We start from the raw sequence: 21641 nt of genomic DNA on the forward strand, positions 1-21641 counted from the left end.
CATTGACCCCTCTCTGGACTCTACCACACTGGACTGGAACCTAACTATGGCATTTCTAGATACCCCAGGAGGAGCTAGAGCAGCAGACAACAAAACATGGACACAGAGCTGGCCCTGCAGCACCTCCTGGTAGCGGATGTGACCAGGGCTGGGCCTGCACCACAACAGGACTCATGCACTTTTAGAAAGTGTCAGCTGTCAGGCATCTTACTGTATTTTTTTCTCTGCTCTCATTGCAAAGTAATTGTTTATACTGAAATGATCTGTAAATAAAATGTGTTTCCCACAATCAGTGTCAATAGTGTAGAGTTTATGTAACCACATCAGCATTCCAAAGTTAAGCTATCACATACTTCTCAGGTGATGTTCGCCAGTCTATTAAATTGATCACTGGTGCAGTATACCATTATAGAACTGTGCCATCTTGTGGATGTCCCCATGTAAAACCCTGTGTAATGTTGATCCATGCCCTTTCTACCCATTCATGTAATTTACAAAGCAAATGTAATTCACCTTCATCAAAGTGGGCTGAATAAGAGGTACCATATTTTTGTCTGAAGAGGGAAGTGTGTTTTTTTTCAAATGTGTGTGTTTGTGGAAAATCTAAAACCTACCAGCTGTATAGATTGAATAACTTAATTTCCCTTTCCCACAAAGTATTAGGACAGATTATTGTCCTGAGCATGCGCCATAAACTGGTGTAATCGCCATAACTGGGAGCCGGGGCACGGGTTTTGGGTCCGCGGTAAGTTGTTTGTTTGTATAAAGCATTTCATGATATATTGAATGGGGGAAAAAATGGTCTTCTGGCAACAACAGTATCGTATTATGTTTTAGACTGAATTAGTTGATATACCTTTTCTTGACAGGCGCTGGCTCGCCAAAAGTGCTAACTAAGACACGCCTATGTTCTGTCTGGGCCCGGTCAATAAAAAGGCTTCAAAATGTAATTTTTGCAGCAGAAACCACGTGCCATTCAATTTGTATATCAAGCTTCACTGTGTTTTTATTTTTTAGAGCCGTGATTTATATTTGATTAGATAAGCAATACAGGACTGCTAGCTAGCCAGACAACCAACGTTTGATCTTTGCTATTAGCCTTGCCTATGCTAGCTATCTATGAACCTATCCTATTAAACTCGCCGCTCAACTCAATCGTTGACTAGTGTGGGCGAACTCGCGCTCCAACGTCACATACAGTGAAGTTTAAATAAAAAACGACTAATTTCAACCCCCGAAGAATATCCCGCAATTACACACCATTGTTCTGTGTAACTACAGGCTGTTTGGGTGCTGGAATCAATCGTTTTGTGACGTTGGAGCCCCAGTCTGCCCGTAGTCGTCGCTGCTCAACTCTATCGTAAATCGTTGCGTTTAGCAGAGGAGCTATAAACCGTGAGTTACCCAGTTTGGTTGGCGAGTTCAGCCAAAAGATCCCGACAAAATTGTTCATGATGACATTCTAACTCAACTAACGTATTGAGCGGACTGTGTGAAATAGTCTGCTGTCCATTTAGAAGTCAGTTTACGATCACAGGGAAAGTTAGTTACTAGTAACGTTAGCTAGTTGGTATAACTTGGTAGCTAACTAAAATAAAAACCTTTGTAGTTAACTGAGCTAGATAACTAGATTTATCTCTGGAATGTCAAACGATTGGATATAACATTTTTGTAATTATAGTCCGAGAAGTATGACTATAATGGAAAAGTATTTACTAGGTTCATGTGAATAACTTTGGTATGCAAGCCTCGTATAAAGTTATCGTGCGTGGGGGAGACACATGACACGCGCTGTGTCATTGATGTCGCACTTATCAAAACAAGACCAACTAACGTCTAACTAGTATGGTCAGGATAGGTATGAACACCATCTGGGTGTAACTGGAAAAATACCCAAAGAATAATAAACTATCTACAGTGCTATTTTTTTAGGAGCGCATGTACAGTGCTATTTTTTTGTGCTGTATATGTTTTGTTGAAGCACTGAATTCMAAAATATATTTCCTACATACTCTTTGCATAACCTGCATATGTTTGTAGGGTAGGGCAGATCATGGATAATTGTACGTGCACTCTTAATATAATAATATGTATACTGCAATTTGACTACAACTAAGCCTAAAAATAGATTGTATTTGAAAATAACAGTAATTTCATACCTGGGGGGATACTTGGGAATATACGTCCAAAATTAAACTAATTTTGGGCTGAATTCCTGGTGATTTTAGTCTCTTTATTAAATTTTTTTTTTACCAATAAATAACTTTAAAAATCACCTGTTGCCAACCCCTGCTCTACCTGGTCTATCTTGACCAGATTTCTTGAGTTTGGTTTATATCATTGAATTGTCTATACTCATAAGATTRTCTCTTCCACTAGTGCTTGTTGCCAGGTGAYTCAGAATGGGGGAAAAGCCAATTTGGGAACAGATAGGATCCAGCTTTGTGCAACATTACTACCAACTCTTTGACACTGACAGGACCCAGCTTGGAGCAATATATGTGAGTCTCAGAATGTAAATCTGTACCAATGAATATTTATCATAGTTACTCTGTCCTGTTGTCAGCCCCTTGTATTTATGGACCGTTCACGTGCTGTCGGAAGTTTGGAGTTAGAAATGGGAAGTTTCACTTGAATGACCCTCCCAAGTGGGCATTACAAATGGGAAACTGAGAAAATGTTGTTACCCAAGTTGCAACTTTTCACCAATAACTTTTCACCTTTCAACCAAGATTGTGTAACGTTTTTGACCGTTACACAATTATCAATGTGAATAATGTTGCTAGTTTGACCATATTGTCAATGTTAACCAAGCTAGCTAACTTTATTATTAGCAACATTAGCTATCTTATCAAGCTAGCTAAAATATTGTTGGTTGAAGAATTGGTCCGACTTTAACAGTTCCAGAACACAATCATTTCGGACTTACGACTTCCCAGTTCCTACGAGCACATGAATGCCCCATTATTCCACCTTCAACCGTCTATCCACCTCCTCTGCATCTGTAATAACTCATTCAGTAATGATTTTCAACAATTAATTAAATATTTGTTAATGTAAGGTTCAGTTGTTATTCAAATAGAAAAGTAGTGTATCATATCTCCATTCCTGTGAGCGAATGCTCGCTGATAATTCTATCCAAAACGCTAACCAAAGTAAAGATTGTTCAATCAATACATGTACCGTAGTCTTTCCTTATTTCAATGTAACTGTTCAAACCTTTACTTGGTTTATGTCTTTCAGAGACTGATGCTAGATCAAACAAGTTTTGACAAGCATTCATCTGAGGAACTTTTTGGGCCAAAGAAACAGGGTCGGAAGCATCAAGTTAGACTGTGGAGGACATGCAAATATGCATACTTCTTGGACACTTACAAGCTAAAGCATAATATATTTCAATAAGATGTGTAATATACAGCATATAGTAACATATTTTAAGCTGCTCAAATAATTGTAATGTCCATTTATCAATCGTGAGAACAAGCAAGTTGTTGATTGTACCCTTTTCTTTACATTCTGCTTAGTGAGCATTCTTGATTCAGTGTATTGTTTGTGTGCCCCCTATTGGTATCAGGGTGATTCTCATGAGACTGGCACATAAACACATCTTTCTCTATTATTCTTCTTGGATCACTAAGAATTGGATCTGTAGGTATCCATTTCATAATTATTGTTTTGTATTTGATCAGATATTATGCATTTTACCCAGGGGTGTATGTATATTTTATTTCTTCCCGGTATGGGACTTCAGTACCAAAATTTTAACCAAGCTAGCTAACTAGCAACATACACTACCGTTCAAAAGTTTGGGGTCACTTAGAAATGTCCTTGTTTTTGAAAGGAAAGCAAATAAAAAAAAAAGTCCATTAAAATAACATCAAATTGATCAGAAATACAGTGTAGACATTGTTAATGTTGTAAATTACTATTGTAGCTGGAAACTGCACATTTTTTATGGAATATCTACATAGGCGTACAGAGGCCCATTATCAGCAACCATCACTCCTGTGTTCCAATGGCACGTTGTGTTAGCTAATCCAAGTTTATCATTTTAAAAGGCTAATTGATCATTAGAAAACCCTTTTGCAATTATGTTAGCACAGCTGAAAACTGTTGTTCTGACTAGTTGAGTATCTGGAGCATCAGCATTTGTGGGTTTGATTACAGGCTCAAAATGGCCAGAAACAAAKAACTTTCTTCTGAAACTCGTCAGTCTATTCTTGTTCTGAGAAATTAAGGTTATTCCATGTGAGAAATTGCCAAGAAACTGAAGAGCTGTTTCCAGCTACAATAGTCATTTACAACATTAACAATGTCTATACTGTATTTCAGATCAATTTGATGTTATTTTAATGGACAATTTTTTAAAAACTTTTCTTTCAAAAACAACGACATTTCTAAGTGACCCCAAACTAACTAACGGTAGTGTACATATAGAATTCCTATTAATTCAATAGGATCTCTGTTAGCCTGGTCGTAAAGATTTGTCATTTAACTTTTAAAATGTATTACCTTTTTATTGTGGCATAAACACAACCAGTCATGATGTTTTCATCTGATTTGTCAACCAATCACTTCAAAGGGCTCCTTTACTAGGCTACCTGCGCACCTTCATCCACTCGCAACATATTTCCAGCCTCCAAACAGTGGTGAATAGAAAGAGACCTCTGTTACACAAAGCACCAAAAAGTCTAATGACATTTGGCGATTGTCATTAGGCTAGAATTGATGTGTCCACTGCTGTCCGTGCTCGCCTCTTAGTCGGCCACTCGTCTCTGCCTTGGCATAATTTCAGTGTTCTCGTCAAACCACATCGCATTTTGGAACGTAGGCTATACCACCTGTTTTCCTTCACAAATGTTTCCTGCCTCTGATAATGATAAATAGTGGTGTAATAGTCCCCCCAAAAATTAATTTAAAAAAAATGTATTATTGTAATAGGCATATGTTTTACTGGTACTGCATATGCCCAGTACTTATTTTGGACTGTACTGTTTTACTTTCACCTCTGATTTTACCACAAATTCCACAATTACCAACGCAAAATATAGCTTCCGAAGTTCCAAAAAGGCTTAAACGAATACATTTCTAATCTTTTTTTTTACATTGCTCTCCTAATGAAAAGGCCAGTGTTAAACATTGAAATATGTAATTATAAACAATTATTTTGTGATTTCTCATTACCGCAACACAACCTTTTCTGAATATTGTTTTTTGTCATAATTGCTTGTGTATACATGTTATTTTTATGTACAGATATTTGGATAAAGATCAAAGGGCACATTATCAGATTAAGGCAAAATTACTGAAATATGTTTTTAAAAATATATTTCCCTAAATATTGGTGCATTACGGTAATGATAAGGTTTCAGAGATGAGAATGCATGTTTCGGTAATGAGTGTTGCATAGTTTGCCATTGAAAAACTGTACTGAGCTCTATTAGATATTCAGTAACACAATACATCATCAAACGGTGTCATTTGTTAAGCCCAAATGACTTGCATAATACTAAAATCACTGATCTTAATGCAATTGACAAAAATAACCCTTTATTTTCKAAGGTATTTAGAATATTGGGGCGGCAGGTAGCCTAGTGGTTAGAGCGTTGGACTAGTAACCAGAAGGTTGCAAGATCGAATCCCCGAGCTGACAAGGTAAAAATCTGTCGTTCTGCCCCTGAACAAGGCAGTTAACCTAGGCCGTCATTGAAAATAATAACTGACTTGCCTAGTTAAGTAAAGGTAAAATAAAAATACAATTTCTAAATTGAATGTCATCCCATGGGCAAATGGAATAACATAATATGCCTGTAAAGCAGGGGAGAAAGTAAGACGGTCAGGTACGGCATCCCGGCAAAATAAATAGTGAGGGTATGCCGTACCGGTAAAACATGAGCCTATTACAATATTTAAAACAAAATATCAAGAAAAATAGGCTGCATGTCAGGCATGAAAAGTTTGTGAATGGATATAATGCCAAGGCAGAGATGAGTGGCCGAAACAAACATACGTGGACAGCAGTTGACGCGTAAATTCTGTTCTAATGACAATCGCTAATGTCATGACACTTTTTTGTGTTTTGTGTATCCATTCACCACTGTTTGGATGCTGGAAATATATACAATCCAAATCWAATTTTATTTATCACATACACATGGTTAGCAGATGTTAATGCAAGTGTAGCGAAATGTTTGTGCTTCTAGTTCCGACAGTGCAGTAATATCTAACAAGTAATCTAACAATTCCCCAACTACCTAATATACACAAATCTAAAGGGATGAATGACAATATGTTAGTATATGGATGAGCGATGGCCGAGCGGCAAAGGCAAGGTGCAATAGATGGTATAAAATACAGTATATACATGTGCTATGAGTTATGTAAACATTATTGAAGTGGCATTATTTAAAGTGACTAGTGATCCATTTATTAAAGTGGCCAGTGATTGGGTCTCAATGTAGGCAGCAGCCTCTCTGAGTTAGTGATTGCTGTTTAGCAGTCTGATGGCCTTGAGATAGAAGCTGGTTTTCAGTCTCAGCTTTGATGCACCTGTACTGACCGCACCTTCTGGACTGTAGCGGTGTGAACAGGCAGTAGCTAGGGTGGTTGATGATCTTTTTGGCCTTCTTGTGACATCGGGTACTGTTGGTGTCATGGAGGGCAGGTAGTTTGCCCCCGGTGATGCGTTGTGCAGACAGCACCACCCTCTGGAGAGCCCTGCTGTTGTGGGCAGAGAAGTTGCCATACCAGGCTGTGATACAGCTAGACAGGATGCTCTCGATTGTGCATCTGTAAAAGTTTCAGAATTTTGGGTGAAGCCAAATTTCTTCAGCCTCCTGAGGTTGCGCCTTCTTCACCACACTGTCTGTGTGGATGGACCATTTTCAGTTTGTTTGTGATGTGTACGCCGAGGAACTTAACTTTCCACCTTCTCCACTGCTGTCCCTTCGATGTGGATAGGGGGGTGCTCCCTCTGCTGTTTCCTGAAGTCCACAATAATCTCCWTTGTTTTGTTGATGGTTATTTTCCTGACACCACACTCCGAGTCCCCTCACCTCTTCCCTGTAGGCAGTCTCATCATTGCTGGTAATCATGCCCACTACTGTTGTGTCGTCTGCAAACTTGATGATTGAGTTGGAGGCGTACGTGGCCACGCAGTCATGGTTGAACAGGGTGTAAAGGAGGGGGCTGAGCACTCACCCTTGTGGGGCCCCAGTGTTGAGGGTCAGCGAAGTGGAGATGTTGTTTCCTACCTTCACCACCTGGGAGCAGCCTGTCAAAGTCCAGGACCCAATTGCACAGGGCGGGGTTGAGACCCAGGGCCTCCAGCTTAATGATGAGCTTGGATGGTWCTATGGTGTTGAATGCTGAGCTGTAGCCAATGAACAGCATTCTTACATAGGTATTCCTCTTGTCCAGGTGGGATAGGGCAGTGTGCAGTGTGATGGCGATTGCGTATGCTACCTGAAGTGGGTCTAGGGTGTCAGGTAGGGTGGAGGTGATATGATCCTTGACTAGTCTCTCAAAGCACTTCATGATGACAGAGGTGAGTGCTACGGGGCGATAGTCATTTAGCTCAGTTACCTTTGCCTTCTTGGGTACAGGAACAATGGTAGCCATCTTGAAGCATGTGGGGACAACAGACTGGGATAGGGAGCGATTGAATATGTCCATAAACTGGTCTGCACATGCACTGCGGACGCGGCTAGGGATGCCGTCTGGGCCAGCAGCCTTGCAAGGGTTAACACGTTTAAATGTTTTATTCACCTCAGCCACGGAGAGGGGGGGGGGCGCAGTCCTTGTTAGCGGGCCGCGACGGTGGCACTGTATTATCCTCAAAGCTGGCAAAGAAGGTGTTTAGTTTGTCTGGAAGCAAGACGTCGGTGTCCGTGACGTGGCTGGTTTTCTTTTTGTAGTCTGTGATTTTCTGTAGACCCTGCCACATGCGTCTCGTGTCTGAGCCGTTGAATTGTGACTCCACCTTATCCCTGTTCTGGCATTTTGCTTGTTTGATTGCCTTGCGAGGGAATAACTATACTGTTTATATTCAGTCATATTCCCAGACTTCTTTCCATGGTTAAATGTGAGTGGGTGAATGTGCGCAGGTAGCCTAGTAAAGGAGCCCTTTGAAGTGATTGTATGACAATCAGATGAAAACATCATGACTGGTTGTGTTTATGCCACAATTAAAGGTAATTTATTTTATAAGTTAAATGACAAATATTTACAACTAGGCCCACAGAGATCCTATTGAATTGATAGGGATTCCTATATTTAATTCTATGATTAGGCCCATTAAAAAAATGTGCGTGCAYCTAAAGCAGGACCATACCTGCTATAAAATATTGAAATATGTGGGATATGGAGCAAATGCTAAAACATGTACACATGGCAAAACCGGGGATATCCTCCTTTAAGTGGAGGGGTTGGTCTTCACTGAAGCACAAACAACAGATTGTGGCTTTAAGTAAATTAAATGCTTTTTATACACCCAGGTTTCTTGACAACCTTAGTCAAATAATAGATGTTTTACAAAATAATCTATACAATAGCTTTAAGCTGTGGTCCTAGTAAATAATAAAAGTTACCAGCACAGCGCACCCATTAGAAATAGCTTATTGTCATTACCGAAATGAAGGTTCTCATTACCGAAACGGACCTAAAAATGATATGGTAGTGAGATGTTTGGTAATGAGAGGCCCTTAGTTCAATTTGCAAGTAATAGGAGACTGCCATTGTGAGTCCGCAAACAATAGACCACATCTTCAAAGCCCATTCATGCCTCCATGTTGGTAAGGTAATGGTTATCTTAAGTTTTTCCCAATTTTAAGTTTTTAGTCATTTTGGTAATGTGAAGGTCAAGTGTCGTAAAGGGGGTGTTTGAGAATAAAATCCTCGTTCCCGCATATAAGTGAAGAAATTAAATGAACTTGTGCTCGTCTGACTACTCTAGATGATGCATCATGGGGTGAATACAACTTTATTACATTTWAAAAAATATATATATATTTTTTTAACAAAAACTCTGTTATGATAATGAGAAAGATGTCCACAGACTGTGTTTTTACGTAATACATATAAAAGATTAATGTAAACTTCACATGGTATAACATTTTTATTATTTATGGACAAACTACAGCACAATGTTTTATTCAAATAAGTTAGGTTTTTTGCAAGTCAAATTTTATAAAAAATATATATATATATTTTTTTTTTCACCTTTATTTAACCAGGTAGGCTAGTTGAGAACAAGTTCTCATTTGCAACTGCGACCTGGCCAAGATAAAGCATAGCAGTGTGAACAGACAACACAGAGTTACACATGGAGTAAACAATAAACAAGTCAATAACATGGTAGAAATAAAAGAGAATCTATATACAATGTGTGCAAAAGGCATGAGTAGCAATAAATCTTGAATAGATTAGAATTTAGCAGATTAACACTGGAGTGATAAATCATCAGATGATCATGTGCAAGAAGAGATACTGGTGTGCAAAAGAGCAAGAAAAGTAAATAAATAAAAGCAGTATGGGGGTGAGGTAGGTAAATTGGGTGGGTAGTTTACAGATGGACTATGTACAGCTGCAGCGATCGGTTAGCTGCTCGGATAGCAGATTTTTAAAGTTGTTGAGGGAGATAAAAGTCTCCAACTTCAGAGATTTTTGCAATTCGTTCCAGTCGCAGGCAGCAGAGAACTGGAAGAAAGGCGTCCAAATGAGGTTTAGCTTTAGGGATGATCAGTGAGATACACTGCTGGAGCGCGTGCTGGCGGGTGGGTGTAGCCATCGTGACCAGTGAACTGAGATAAGGCGGCACTTTACCTAGCATAGCCTTGTAGATGACCTGGAGCCAGTGGGTCTGACGACGAACATGTAGCGAGGGCCAGCCGACTAGGGCATACAGGTCGCAGTGGTGGGTCGTATAAGGTGCTTTAGTAACAAAACGAATGGCACTGTGATAAACTGCATCCAGTTTGCTGAGTAGAGTATTGGAAGCTATTTTGTAGATGACATCGCCGAAGTCGAGGATCGGTAGGATAGTCAGTTTTACTAGGGTAAGTTTGGCGGCGTGAGTGAAGGAGGCTTTGTTGCGGAATAGAAAGCCGATTCTTGTTTGATTTTGGATTGGAGATGTTTGATATGAGTCTGGAAGGAGAGTTTGCAGTCTAGCCAGACCCTAGGTACTTATAGATGTCCACATATTCTAGGTCGAACCGTCCAGGTGGTGATGCTAGTCGGGCGTGCGGGGGCAGGCAGCGAACGGTTGAAAAGCATGCATTTGGTTTTACTAGCGTTTAAGAGCAGTTGGAGGCACGGAAGGAGTTTGTATGGCATTGAAGCTCTTTGGAGGTTAGATAGCACAGTGTCCAAGGAAGGGCCGGAAGTATATAGAATGGTGTCGTCTGCGTAGAGGTGGATCAGGGAATCGCCCGCAGCAAGAGCAACATCATTGATGTATACAGAGAAAAGAGTCGGCCCCAGAATTGAACCCTGTGGTACCCCATAGAGACTGCCAGAGGACCGGACAACATGCCCTCCGATTTGACACACTGAACTCTGTCTGCAAAGTAGTTGGTGAACCAGGCAAGGCAGTCATTAGAAAAACCGAGGCTACTGAGTCTGCCGATAAGAATATGGTGATTGACAGAGATCGAAAGCCTTGGCCAGGTCGATGAAGACGGCTGCAACATAATGTCTTTTATCGATGGCGGTTATGATATCGTTTAGTACCTTGAGAATTTAATCCAGAAGCATTTCGGTAATGAGAATTTGGAGTGAAAATTAACTAAATTCAGACAAATGTGATATGTATTTAAAATAATACAATCTGCCATTWACTAGGTATYTTAGTCTTCAGAATGATAGTTGACTGTTGCAGATGCATTATGGTGTTCGAAGTCAATTTATTGCTGCCATGGTTAAAACTGGTTTCATGAGAATCACCCACAATTTACATTTTTAGATGGAAGGAGAACTGCACAAGCTGACTCATTTACATCATAATGAAAATGTATTACTGGAAGGTTTCTGGTTGCTATATTATTTGGCCTCAAACAATTTGATTTTCATCAAAGAATAAGATAAGAGCAGCAGAGCCCGTTCTTCTATTCTTCCACATTGCACTTGCCTAATTTATTACATATTCCCTCACACCCTTGAGTATGCGTAGAAAAGTTAGTCATGCTTTTAAAATATTTGGCAGTCGGGACACCTCACATCCTTCCACCCTAAATATACCACCAATGTGCCTTCTGCTGATGAACTCAATCCTCTGCTTTTCCTTTTAACAGATTGATGCATCATGCCTTACGTGGGAAGGACAGCAATTCCAGGGAAAGGCAGCGATTGTTGAGAAACTTTCTGTGAGTGACATTTTTTAATATTTGACCTGAGCATGACAGAATGGAATACCTCAATAGTATGTCAGGAGTATACTGATTTAACAGGATATCCAGTAGACATCCTGGTGGAATGTGCTTGTCTCTGATACATCTGTCATGTTTCTTATTTCTTATTTTCAGACTCTCCCCTTCTTAAAAATTGCTCACAGTATAACAGCACAAGACCACCAGCCCACCCCTGACAGCTGCATAATGAGTATGGTAGTAGGACAACTAAAAGTAAGTATTTCTCATTCTATCACTGTAAAAATCAATATTGCCAGTTTCTTAAACCAACAACTGAATAGTTTGCATGCTAGACATCCCCACCTGCTTTAAATGAAGAGTATCGGTTCTGTCTGTTTGATCAAACTTCATTGTTAAAGCACAGCTAGGTACATCTGTTTTTAGCTTCACCACAGTTTCAAGCCATTTGTTCACCAAGTTGATAAATAGCTATGCTGTTATTAATCTGCCTAAGCAAATAGAAGAGGCCATGGACCATGCCTTCCTGTGTTATAAAAAATAAGGGTATGTTTGTGTGTGAGGTAGATAAGTACATTACAAGTCAGGGTTATTGTATATTATTGTATGTGTCTGTCTCTCAGGCAGATGATGACCAGGTCCTGGGCTTTTAGAATACCTTTTTGCTGAACAATTACAGCAATGCCTGGGTTTGCACCAATGAGTTCTTCAGGCTTGCCCAGCACAACCCTTGACCTGTCTGTGGTCTAATGTCCCATCTTCTCCCTACTTACTGTCAGTAAGGATCTGTGTTCTGACTGACCATGGTTCAGTTGGGCTTTTACTAATCTCATGCCATAGAGGGATTTATTCATACTGGAGTTTGATTATGAGAGACCACAGTGTGTTCAGGGAGTTAAAAAATCTATTTACTCACCAAATAATATTTTTACACTCTGGTTAAAGTGGGGGGAAATGTCCTATGAACTGGGACAACCATGTGGTTTGTTTATTGAATCTGAACCTAGACCATAGTGAAGGCTGGCTTGTTTGACTGGTAGTCATTCAGTATTGACCAATTATCGCAACTAGTCTCAGCCGCGATAATGGCATTATATGCTAGCTCTGACCTTCACTGTGGACCTTCAACTTGCAAGCTGCTGATTGGTAGAAGATTTTTAGAACACCAACATGTCATTTGAAGGAGCCAATGCCATCATGATCACTGAGTAGTAAACCTTACAGAGTTATGTATGCCTTGTCTCCACTGACACCTAAAGGGATTACTTGCTTTTTGTCTGTGGCTCTATCTCCATTAGTGCTTGTTCACACCTGCTTGTGCTCTGTTTGACTGGAATAGCCTGATCAGGAATTGGGGTTTGTCACAAGCAGTGTGATTGTATAAATTAGGCTGAGGCTAACTGCAAGACTGACTGTAACCGCCCCGTTCCTCCCACATCCCTTCCCCCTGGAAGCCTCTTCCCCCAGAGAAGAAATGTGTATCTCATTCTGCGCGTGTGTTTCTTTACCTCTACTTTACAAACACATTGTTGTGCTCACCCTGCCTTCACATTTCTCACTGTAGATTGTGAATGATAATTCTTAACATTTTACTGGTGAAACGTCCATGCCAACCATTTTACCTCAAATTAATTTCATGGTAATATGCATTTACACTGAATAAATATATAAATGCAACAATTTCAACAATTTTACTGAGTTACCGTTCATATAAGAAAATCAGTCAATTGAAATAAATTCATTAGGCCCTAATCTATGGATTTCACATAACTGGGGATAAAGATATGCATCTGTTGGTCACATATACCTTAAAAAGAAAAAAAGTAAGGTTGTGGATCAGAAAACCAGTCAGTTTCTGGTGTGACTACTATTTGCCTCATGCTGCGCTACATGTCTCCTATGCATAGAGTTGATCAGGCTGTTGATTGTGGCCTGTGGAATATTGTCCCACTCCTCTTCAATGGCTGTGTGAAGTTGCTGGATATTGGTGGGAACTGGAACACGCTGTCATGCATATCAATCCAGAGCATCCCAAACGTGCTCAATGGGTGACATGTCTGGTGAGTATGCAGGCCATGGAAGAACTGGGACATTTTCAGCTTGCAGGAATTCTGTACAGATCCTTGCGACATGGGGCCGTGCATTATCATGCTGAAACATGAGGTGATGTGTGCAAGTGGCCATCGAAGGTGAGCATTTGCACACTGAAGTCGGTTACGGCGCTGAACTGCAGTCAGCTCAAGACCCTGGTGAGGATGATGAGCATGCAGATAAGCTTCCCTGAGAGGGTTTCTGACAGTTTGTGCAAAAATTCTTAGGTTTTGCAAACCCACAGTTTCATCAGCTGTCCGGGTGGCTGGTCTCAGACGACCCCGTAGGGGAAGAAGCCAGATGTGGAGGTCCTGGGCTGGCGTGATAACACATGGTCTGCGGTTGTGAGGCCGGTTGGACGTAAACTGTGTTGGAGGCGACTTATGGTAGAGAAATTAACATTCAATTCTCTGGCAACATCTCTGGTGGACATTGCTGCAGTCAGCATGCCATTTGCACACTCCTTCAAAACAAATTTGTGCACAAACCTTGAGCGAGAGAAGCTTTTTGTACATATGGAACATTTCTGGGATCTTTCTTTTAGCTCATGAAACATGGGACCAACACTTTTTACATGTTGCGTTTATATTTTTGTTCAGTATAGATCTTCTTTAATTATGTACAGTGTTTTAAATGATGTACAATGATAATTTTATTTTGCAGATTGTGTTTACAAATCGAAGCACATATTTTGCCTATGGCGGGTGCTGTTGTGTTTTGGCCGCGCAAAAATGCAACCATTCGCACAATCATCCAGAAATCCATAACAAATTAGGTGGTGTTTTTTGTCTCACAGTAACGTTATACAATGCTATTCTGTTCTGTTATGTAGAATACTATCATTATGTGCTCTTGCTAACATTTATTCAGGTTTGATCTAACATGATTAAACAAGCACCATTCTCCATCATAACTGACATTCGCCAGAGTAGCCTGTTCTCCGGGCAGCCCGAACGAGTACAGACTGTGCGTAAAGTAGAGAATCCCACACATGTGCAGAAGCTTCGGTTGTTTAGCTAATCGGGAAGAGGCATCCAGAGAATTTAGCAACGCGGCCACTCCGGATAAGTTAATGGATAGTAGAGTAACAGGAATGTGTTTGTTGTGTGCAAGCAGTTTGTGTTGCTTCGACCCAGCCAAAATCAACCCTTGTCAGAGATGCACCCAACTGTGGATTGGATACAAAGCCATAGAAATGTGACTTGACTAAGCTCTGTCTTTGTGTTACAGGCCGATGAGGACCCCGTCATGGGATTTCATCAGAGTTTCATCCTTAAAAACATTAATGATGCTTGGGTATGCACCAATGACATGTTCCGGCTCGCGCTGCACAATTTCGGCTAAGGACACCAGAGGTGTGCAGGAAGGATATGAGGGAAGGCTGACGACACCTAAATGCCCAACGTTCCCTCTGTATCTTCCATACCTGTTAGAGAAATTACACCGGATTCCAGATGTCAATCACAGAGACCTACAGGCACATAGGCTACATGCCTCCAACTGAATTGAGATGTGTTCCTTTGCTGAGAGCTCGCAGAACCATCAGTCTCGTTCCCTACGCCAGTGTTTCCTAACTCCAGTACTTGAGTACCCCCAACATTACATATTTTTGTTCTTGCCCCGGACAAGCACACCTGATTCTACTTGTCAACTAATCATCATGCCCTTGATAAGTTGAATTAGGTGTTTTTGTCTGGGCCTACAACTAAAATGTGTGCTGTTGGGGGTATGTGAGGACCAGAGTTGGGAAACACTGCCCTACGCTGACCTGCATGATGCTGGGGAGCTTGAATATCTGAAGATGCCAGAAAAGGAGAAAAAAATACCAACCTACCTGCACCATTTTCTCTTCCATTTTAGTTTTGTTTGGACTCAACGTTTCTTAGATCCTGTTGTTTTCTCTTACTCCCCTTTGTGTTGTGGCTTGCCTTGGTGTATACAACTACATTTAGCTTATTTTGTTAATTTTATATTAACATTCATTGTCATATCAGGTTGCTACAGCGATCCAAAGAATCATAGAAAATATGGTCAATAAGACACCCTCCCCTCAGACCAGCAAGTTTTCCATTTCCTGCTCACTGCTCTCTGTGACAATGAATACTAAAGCCACGATACACAATAAAAGTTGACTTTTTCTTAATGATTTCAGCTCATTGTTCCTCTGCCTTTCTCTCCTTACACCTACCTCCTCACTCTTATTTTAATTGTCTTGGCATTTTATGGACAACAATTTAGGTTCTAGTCAGTAGTTCTATAGCACAGTGTTTTATATGATCTGCTCTATCACTGATTTTCTCAAGCAAGATGCAGACAAAATGCAAAAAAAACTAAACATATTTAACCTGTCTCCAACCCTTCATCCACAAGAGAATTTAACAAGTGACATCAATAAGGAATCATAGCTTTTACCTGGTCAGTCTGTCATGGAAAGAGCAGGTGTTCCTAATGTTTTGTATCATCAGTGTATATGGACATAAGGTTCCCATTTTTTCCCCCCTAAACTGTCTTTTTTTGGACAATACCGCATAAATAGCCAATAATGAATTGAAGGATGCTCTTGACAATTGGGAGCACTTTGTGCCATCAGAGTACTTTTGGAGAAGCTTTGCAAGAGGGACAGGCATAGATCAAATTATGCCTTTTATTTTTGTATTTTTTACAGCAATTATGGTTGTATACTCTGCCCTCCATATGTATTTGGACAGTGAAGCCTATATATATATTACAAGTCAAAAGTTTGGACACCTACTCATTCAAGGATTTTTCTTTATTTTTACTATTTTCTACATTGTAGAACTATGAAATAACATGGAATCATGTAATCAAAAAAGTGTTAAACAAATCTAATTGTTTTTTTGAGATTCTTCAAAGTAGCCACACTTTGCCTAGATGACAGCTTTGCACACTCTTGGCATTCTCTCATCCAGCTTCATGAGGAAGGCTTTTCCAACAGTCTTGAAGGAGTTCCCACATGTGCTAAGCACTTGTTGGCTGCTTTTCCTTCACTCTGTTCAACTCATCCCTAACCATCTCATTTGGGTTGAGGTCAGGTGGTTGTGGAGGCCAGGTCATCTGATGCAGCACCATCACTCTCCTTGGTCAAATAGCCCTTACACAGCCTGGAGGTGTGTTTTGGGTCATTGTCCTGTTGAAAAGCAAATGATAGTCCCACTAAGCGCCAACCTGATGGGATGGCGTACCGCTGCAGAATGCTGTGGTACCAAAGAACAGATTTCCACCGGTCTAATGTCCATTGCTTGTGTTTGTTGGCCCAAGCAAGTCTCTTCTTCTTATTGGAGTAGTGGTAGTGGTTTCTTTGCAACAATTCAACCATAAAGGCCGGATTCATGCAGTCTCCTCTGAACAGTTGATGTTGAGATGTGTCTGGTACTTGAACTCTGTGAAGCATTTATTGGGCTTCAATCTGAGGTGCAGTTAACTCTAATGAACTTATCCTCTGCAGCAGAGGTAACTCTGGGTCTTCCTTTCCTGTGGCGGTCCTCATGAGAGCCAGTTTCATCATAGTGCTTGATTGTTTTTGCGACTGCACTTGAAGAAACTTGCAAAGTTCTTGATTGACTGACCTTATACAGTGTGTGTGTGTGTATATATATATATAACAAATCAAAAGTTTGGACATCTCATTACAGGGTTTTTCGAAGACATCAAAACTATGAAATATCACATATGGAATCATGTAGTAACCAAAAAAGTGTTAAACAAATCAAAATATTTAATATTTGAGATTCTTCAAATTAGCCAACCTTTGCCTTGATAACAACTTTGCACACACTTGGCATTCTCTCAACCAGCATCATGAGGTAGTCACCTGGAATGCAATTCAATTAACAGGTGTGCCTTGTTAAAAGTTAATTTGTGGAATTTCTTTTCTTCTTAATGAGTTTGAGCCAATCAATTGTGTTGTGACAAGGTAGGGGTGGTATACAGAAGACAGCCCTATTTGGTAAAAGACCAAGTCCAATTTATGGGAAGAACAGCTGAAATAAGGAAAGAGAAACCACAGACCATCATTGCTTTTAGACAACAGATGACGTGGCCTCCCCAATCACTCAACCTCAACCCAATTGAGACGGTTTGGGATGAGTTGGACCGCAAAGTGAAGGAAAAGCAGCCCCACACCATCACACGTCCTCCATGCTTCACGGTGGGAATCACACATGTGAAGATCATCCGTTCACCTAGGCTGTGTCTCTCTGTATCTCAGAATATGTGGGAACACCTTCAAGACTGTTTAAAAAGCATTCCAGGTGAAGCTGGTTGAGAGAATGCAAAGATTGTGAAAAGCTGTCATCAATGTGAAGTGTGGCTACTTTGAAGAATCTCAAATGTAAAATATATTTTGATTTGTTTACTACATGATTCCATGTGKTATTTCATAGTTTTGACATCTTCACTATTATTCTAAAATGTAGAAAATAGTAAAAAATAAAGAAAAACCCTTGAATGAGTTGGTGTGTCCAAACATTTGACTGGTCCTGTTTGTGTATATATAAACTCAGCAAAAAAAGAAACATTCCTTTTTCAGGACCATGTCTTTCAAAGATAATTCATAAAAATCCAAATAATTTCACAGATCTTCATTGCAAAGGGTTTAAACACTGTTTCCCATGCTTGTTCAATGAACAATAAACAATTAATGTACATGCAGGTAGGCAATTAAGATAACAGTTATGAAACCTTAGGACACTAAAGAGACATTTCTACTGACTCTGAAAAACACCAAAAGAAAGATGTCCAGGGTCCCTGCTCATCTGCGTGAACRTGCCTTAGGCATGCTGCAAGGAGGCATGAGGGCTGCAGATGTGGCCAGGGCAATAAATTGCAATGTCCGTGCTGTGAGACGCCTGAGACAGCGCTACAGGGAGACAGGACGGACAGCTGACCGTCCTCGCAGTGGCAGACCACGTGTAACAACACCTACACAGGATCGGTACATCCGAACATCACACCTGYGGGACAGGTACAGGATGGCAACAGCAACTTCCCGAGTTACACCAGGAAGGCACAATCCCTCCATCAGTGCTCAGACTGTCTGTAATAGGCTGAGAGAGGCTGGACTGAGGGCTTGTAGGCCTGTTGTAAGGCAGGTCCTCACCAGACATCACCGGCAACAACGTCGCCTATGGGCACAAACCCATGGTCGCTGGACCAGACAGGATTGGCAAAAAGTGCTTTTCACTGACGAGTCGCGGTTTTGTCTCACCAGGGGTGATCGTTGGATTCGCGTTTATTGTCGAAGGAATGAGCGTTACACCGAGGCCTGTGTTCTGGAGCGGGATCGATTTGGAGGTGGAGGTTCCGTCATAGTCTGGGGCAGTGTGTCACAGCATCATCGGACTGAGCTTGCTGTCATTGCAGGCAATCTCAACACTGTGCGTTACAGGGAAGACATCCTCCTCCCTCATGTGGTACCCTTCCTGCAGGCTCATCCTGACATGACCCTACAGCATGACAATGCCACCAGCCATACTGCTCATTCTGTGCGTGATTTCCTGCAAGACAGGAATGTCAGTGTTCTGCCATGGCCAGCGAAGAGCCCGGATCTCAATCCCATTGAGCACATCTGGGACCTGTTGGATCGGAGGGTGAGGGCTAGGGCCATACCCCCCAGAAATGTCTGGGAACTTGCAGGTGCCTTGGTGGAAGAGTGGGGTAACATCTCACAGCAAGAACTGGCAAATCTGGTGCTGTCCATGAGGAGGTGATGCACTGCAGTACTTAATGCAGCTGGTGGCCACACCAGAGACTGACTGTTACTTTTGATTTTGACCCCCCCCTTTGTTCACAGAGACATTATTCCATTTCTGTTAGTCACATGTCTGTGGAACATGTTCAGTTTATGTCTCAGTTGTTGAATGTTGTTATGTTCATACAAATATTTACAAATGTTAAGTTTGCTGAAAATAAATGCAGTTGACAGTGAGAGGACGTTTCTTTTTTTGCTGAGTTTATATATATATTTTGGCTCTATACTCCAGCATTTTAGATTTGAAATAGAATGTTTCATATTAGGCGACAGTACAGAATGTCAGCTTTTATTTTAAGATATTTTCATACATGCTGTATCTGTTTTACCATTTAAAAATTAAAACATTATGTGTATATAGTCCCCACATTTGAAGAAGTCAAGTATTTGGACAAAATAACTTATATTAAAGTAGTCAAAAGATTAGTATTTTGTTCCATATTCCTTGCACGCAATCACTAAATCAAGAGTGTGACTACAGACTTGTTGGATGCATTTTGAATGGTGAATAATGTCTTGTGCCATTTTGGAGTCCCTTTTATAGTAAGTAAGAATGGAAGATGTTTCTGAACACTTCTACATTCATGTAGATGCTACCATGATTATGGATAATCATGAATGAATCATGATAATGATGAGTAATAAGGTTACAGAGGCACAAAAGTCATACCCCCMAAAAAATGCTTAGCTCCCTTGTTATTGGTAATGGTGAGAGTTTAGCATGTTTTGATGTAGCCTCTGAACGGCATCTCGCTCATCATTGTTCCACGATTCATTCATGTTTTTTCTTAAACATGGTATTATCAGGATTAATTTAAAGTTTTCAGAAACATCTTATTTACCCACTTAGAAAGAAAATTACTCCAGTTATCATTCACCATTAAGTTGGGCAAAACAACACAATGAAAACAAAATGCATCCAAAGAGTTCGTAGAGTCACAAGCTTGATGTAGTCATTGAGTGCAAGAAATATGGGACCAAATACTAAACTTTTGACTGCTTTAATAGTCAAAATACTTTACATGTGGGTGACTAGATACATAAAGYCCTTTAATTTAAAATGGTAAAACAGATATGAATGAAAATGCCCTCTAATAAAGCTAATAAAAKGTTACATTCTGTACTGTCTCCTCATATGAAACATTTGATCTCAAATCCTAGATGGAGTATAGAGCCAAATTTGGTTATTTTAGCTTCACTGTCCAAATACATATGGAGGGGAGTCAAAGCTTTACTGCAGTCTCGTTGCCAGAAGGGCCAGTGTAAGTAACAGCAATCYTTCTGAACTCTAGAGCTCTCTGAGTGACCGTCAGGTTTTTGATCACCTCCCTGACCAAGGCCCTTCTCCCCCGATTGCTCAGTATGGCCGGGCTGCCAACTCTAGGAAGAGTCTTGGAGGTTCCAAACTTAATCTATTTCAGAATGATGGAGGCCGAGGTTCCCTAGTGGCGTAGCAGTCTAAGGCACTGCATCGTAGTGCTCGAGGCTTCACTACCGCCCAGGGTTCAATCACAGGCTGTGTAACAGCTGGCCGTGACCGGGAGACCCATGAGGCGGTGCACCGGCCAGGATTTTCTTGTCCCATCGCACTCTAGCGACTCATTGTCGGGGGCCTGCAAGCTGACTTCAGTTGCCAGTTGGATGGTGTTTCCTCCGACACATTGTTGCGGCTGGCTCCCAGGGTTAAGCGAGCAGTGTGYTAAGAAGCAGTGCAGCTTGGCAGGGTCGTGTTTTGTAGGACGCATGGCTCTCAACCTTTGCTTCTCCAGAGAYGGTAGGGGAGTTGCATTGATGGGACAAGACTAACTATCAATTGGATATAACAAAATTGGGGAGAAAAAGGCCACTTTGTTCTTGGGGACCTTCCCCAGATCTGTGCCTTSACACAATCCTGTCTCGGAGCTCTACGGACAATTCCTTTGACCTCATGGCTTGGTTTTTGCTGTGACATGCACTGTCAACTGTGGGACCGTATTTTGACAGGTCTGTTCCTTTCCAAATCATGTCCAATCAATTGAATTTACCACAAGTGGACTCCAATCAAGTAGAAACATCTTAGGGATGATCAATGGAAACAGGTTGCACCTGATCTCAATTTCGAGTCTCATAGCAAAGGGTCTGAATACTTATGTAATAAGGTATTTTTATTTGTTATAAATTAGCAAACATTTAGAAAAAACAGTTTTGGTTTTGTTGTTATGGGGTATTGTGTGTAGATTGATGAAGAAATCGTTTATTTAATCTATTTTAGAATAAGGCTGTAACGTAACAAAATGTGGAAAAGGGGAAGGGGTCTGAATACTTTCCGAATGCATTGGAGTCCAGTTGTGGTAAATTTTATACAGTACCAGTCAAAAGTCTGGACACACATACTCATTCAAGGGTTTTTCTTTATTTTTTACTATTTTCTACAA

General features: G+C 40.7%; 1 protein-coding gene across 2 annotated transcripts; it reads left to right on the plus strand.

Moving 5' to 3' along the window:
• Positions 1-658: 658 nt before the first annotated feature.
• On the plus strand, positions 659-15608 carry LOC111962374 (nuclear transport factor 2). Of its 2 annotated transcripts, none has more exons than XM_023985416.1 (5): positions 659-745; positions 2380-2501; positions 11292-11363; positions 11523-11621; positions 14688-15608. In XM_023985416.1, the coding sequence occupies exons 2-5, from the start codon at positions 2403-2405 to the stop codon at positions 14799-14801; spliced, it is 384 nt and encodes a 127-aa protein (XP_023841184.1). In that variant the 5' UTR covers positions 659-745; positions 2380-2402; the 3' UTR covers positions 14802-15608. The 2 variants fall into 2 exon arrangements, with proteins under 2 accessions (XP_023841184.1, XP_023841185.1); XM_023985417.1 differs by lacking the exon at positions 659-745 and adding an exon at positions 1289-1395.
• The last annotated feature ends 6033 nt before the right edge of the window (positions 15609-21641 follow it).

Source organism: Salvelinus sp. IW2-2015, linkage group LG4q.1:29 (assembly GCF_002910315.2).
Source record: "Salvelinus sp. IW2-2015 linkage group LG4q.1:29, ASM291031v2, whole genome shotgun sequence".
NCBI lineage: Eukaryota > Metazoa > Chordata > Actinopteri > Salmoniformes > Salmonidae > Salvelinus > Salvelinus sp. IW2-2015.

Coding starts and splice junctions, on each gene's coding strand:
- LOC111962374 (XM_023985416.1), top strand. CDS start 2,403: ATGGGGGAAAAGCCAATTTGGGAACAGATAGGATCCAGCTTTGTGCAA. Junction 11,364..11,522: donor CGATTGTTGAGAAACTTTCT/GTGAGTGACATT, acceptor TCTTATTTTCAG/ACTCTCCCCTTCTTAAAAAT. Junction 11,622..14,687: donor TGGTAGTAGGACAACTAAAA/GTAAGTATTTCT, acceptor TTTGTGTTACAG/GCCGATGAGGACCCCGTCAT.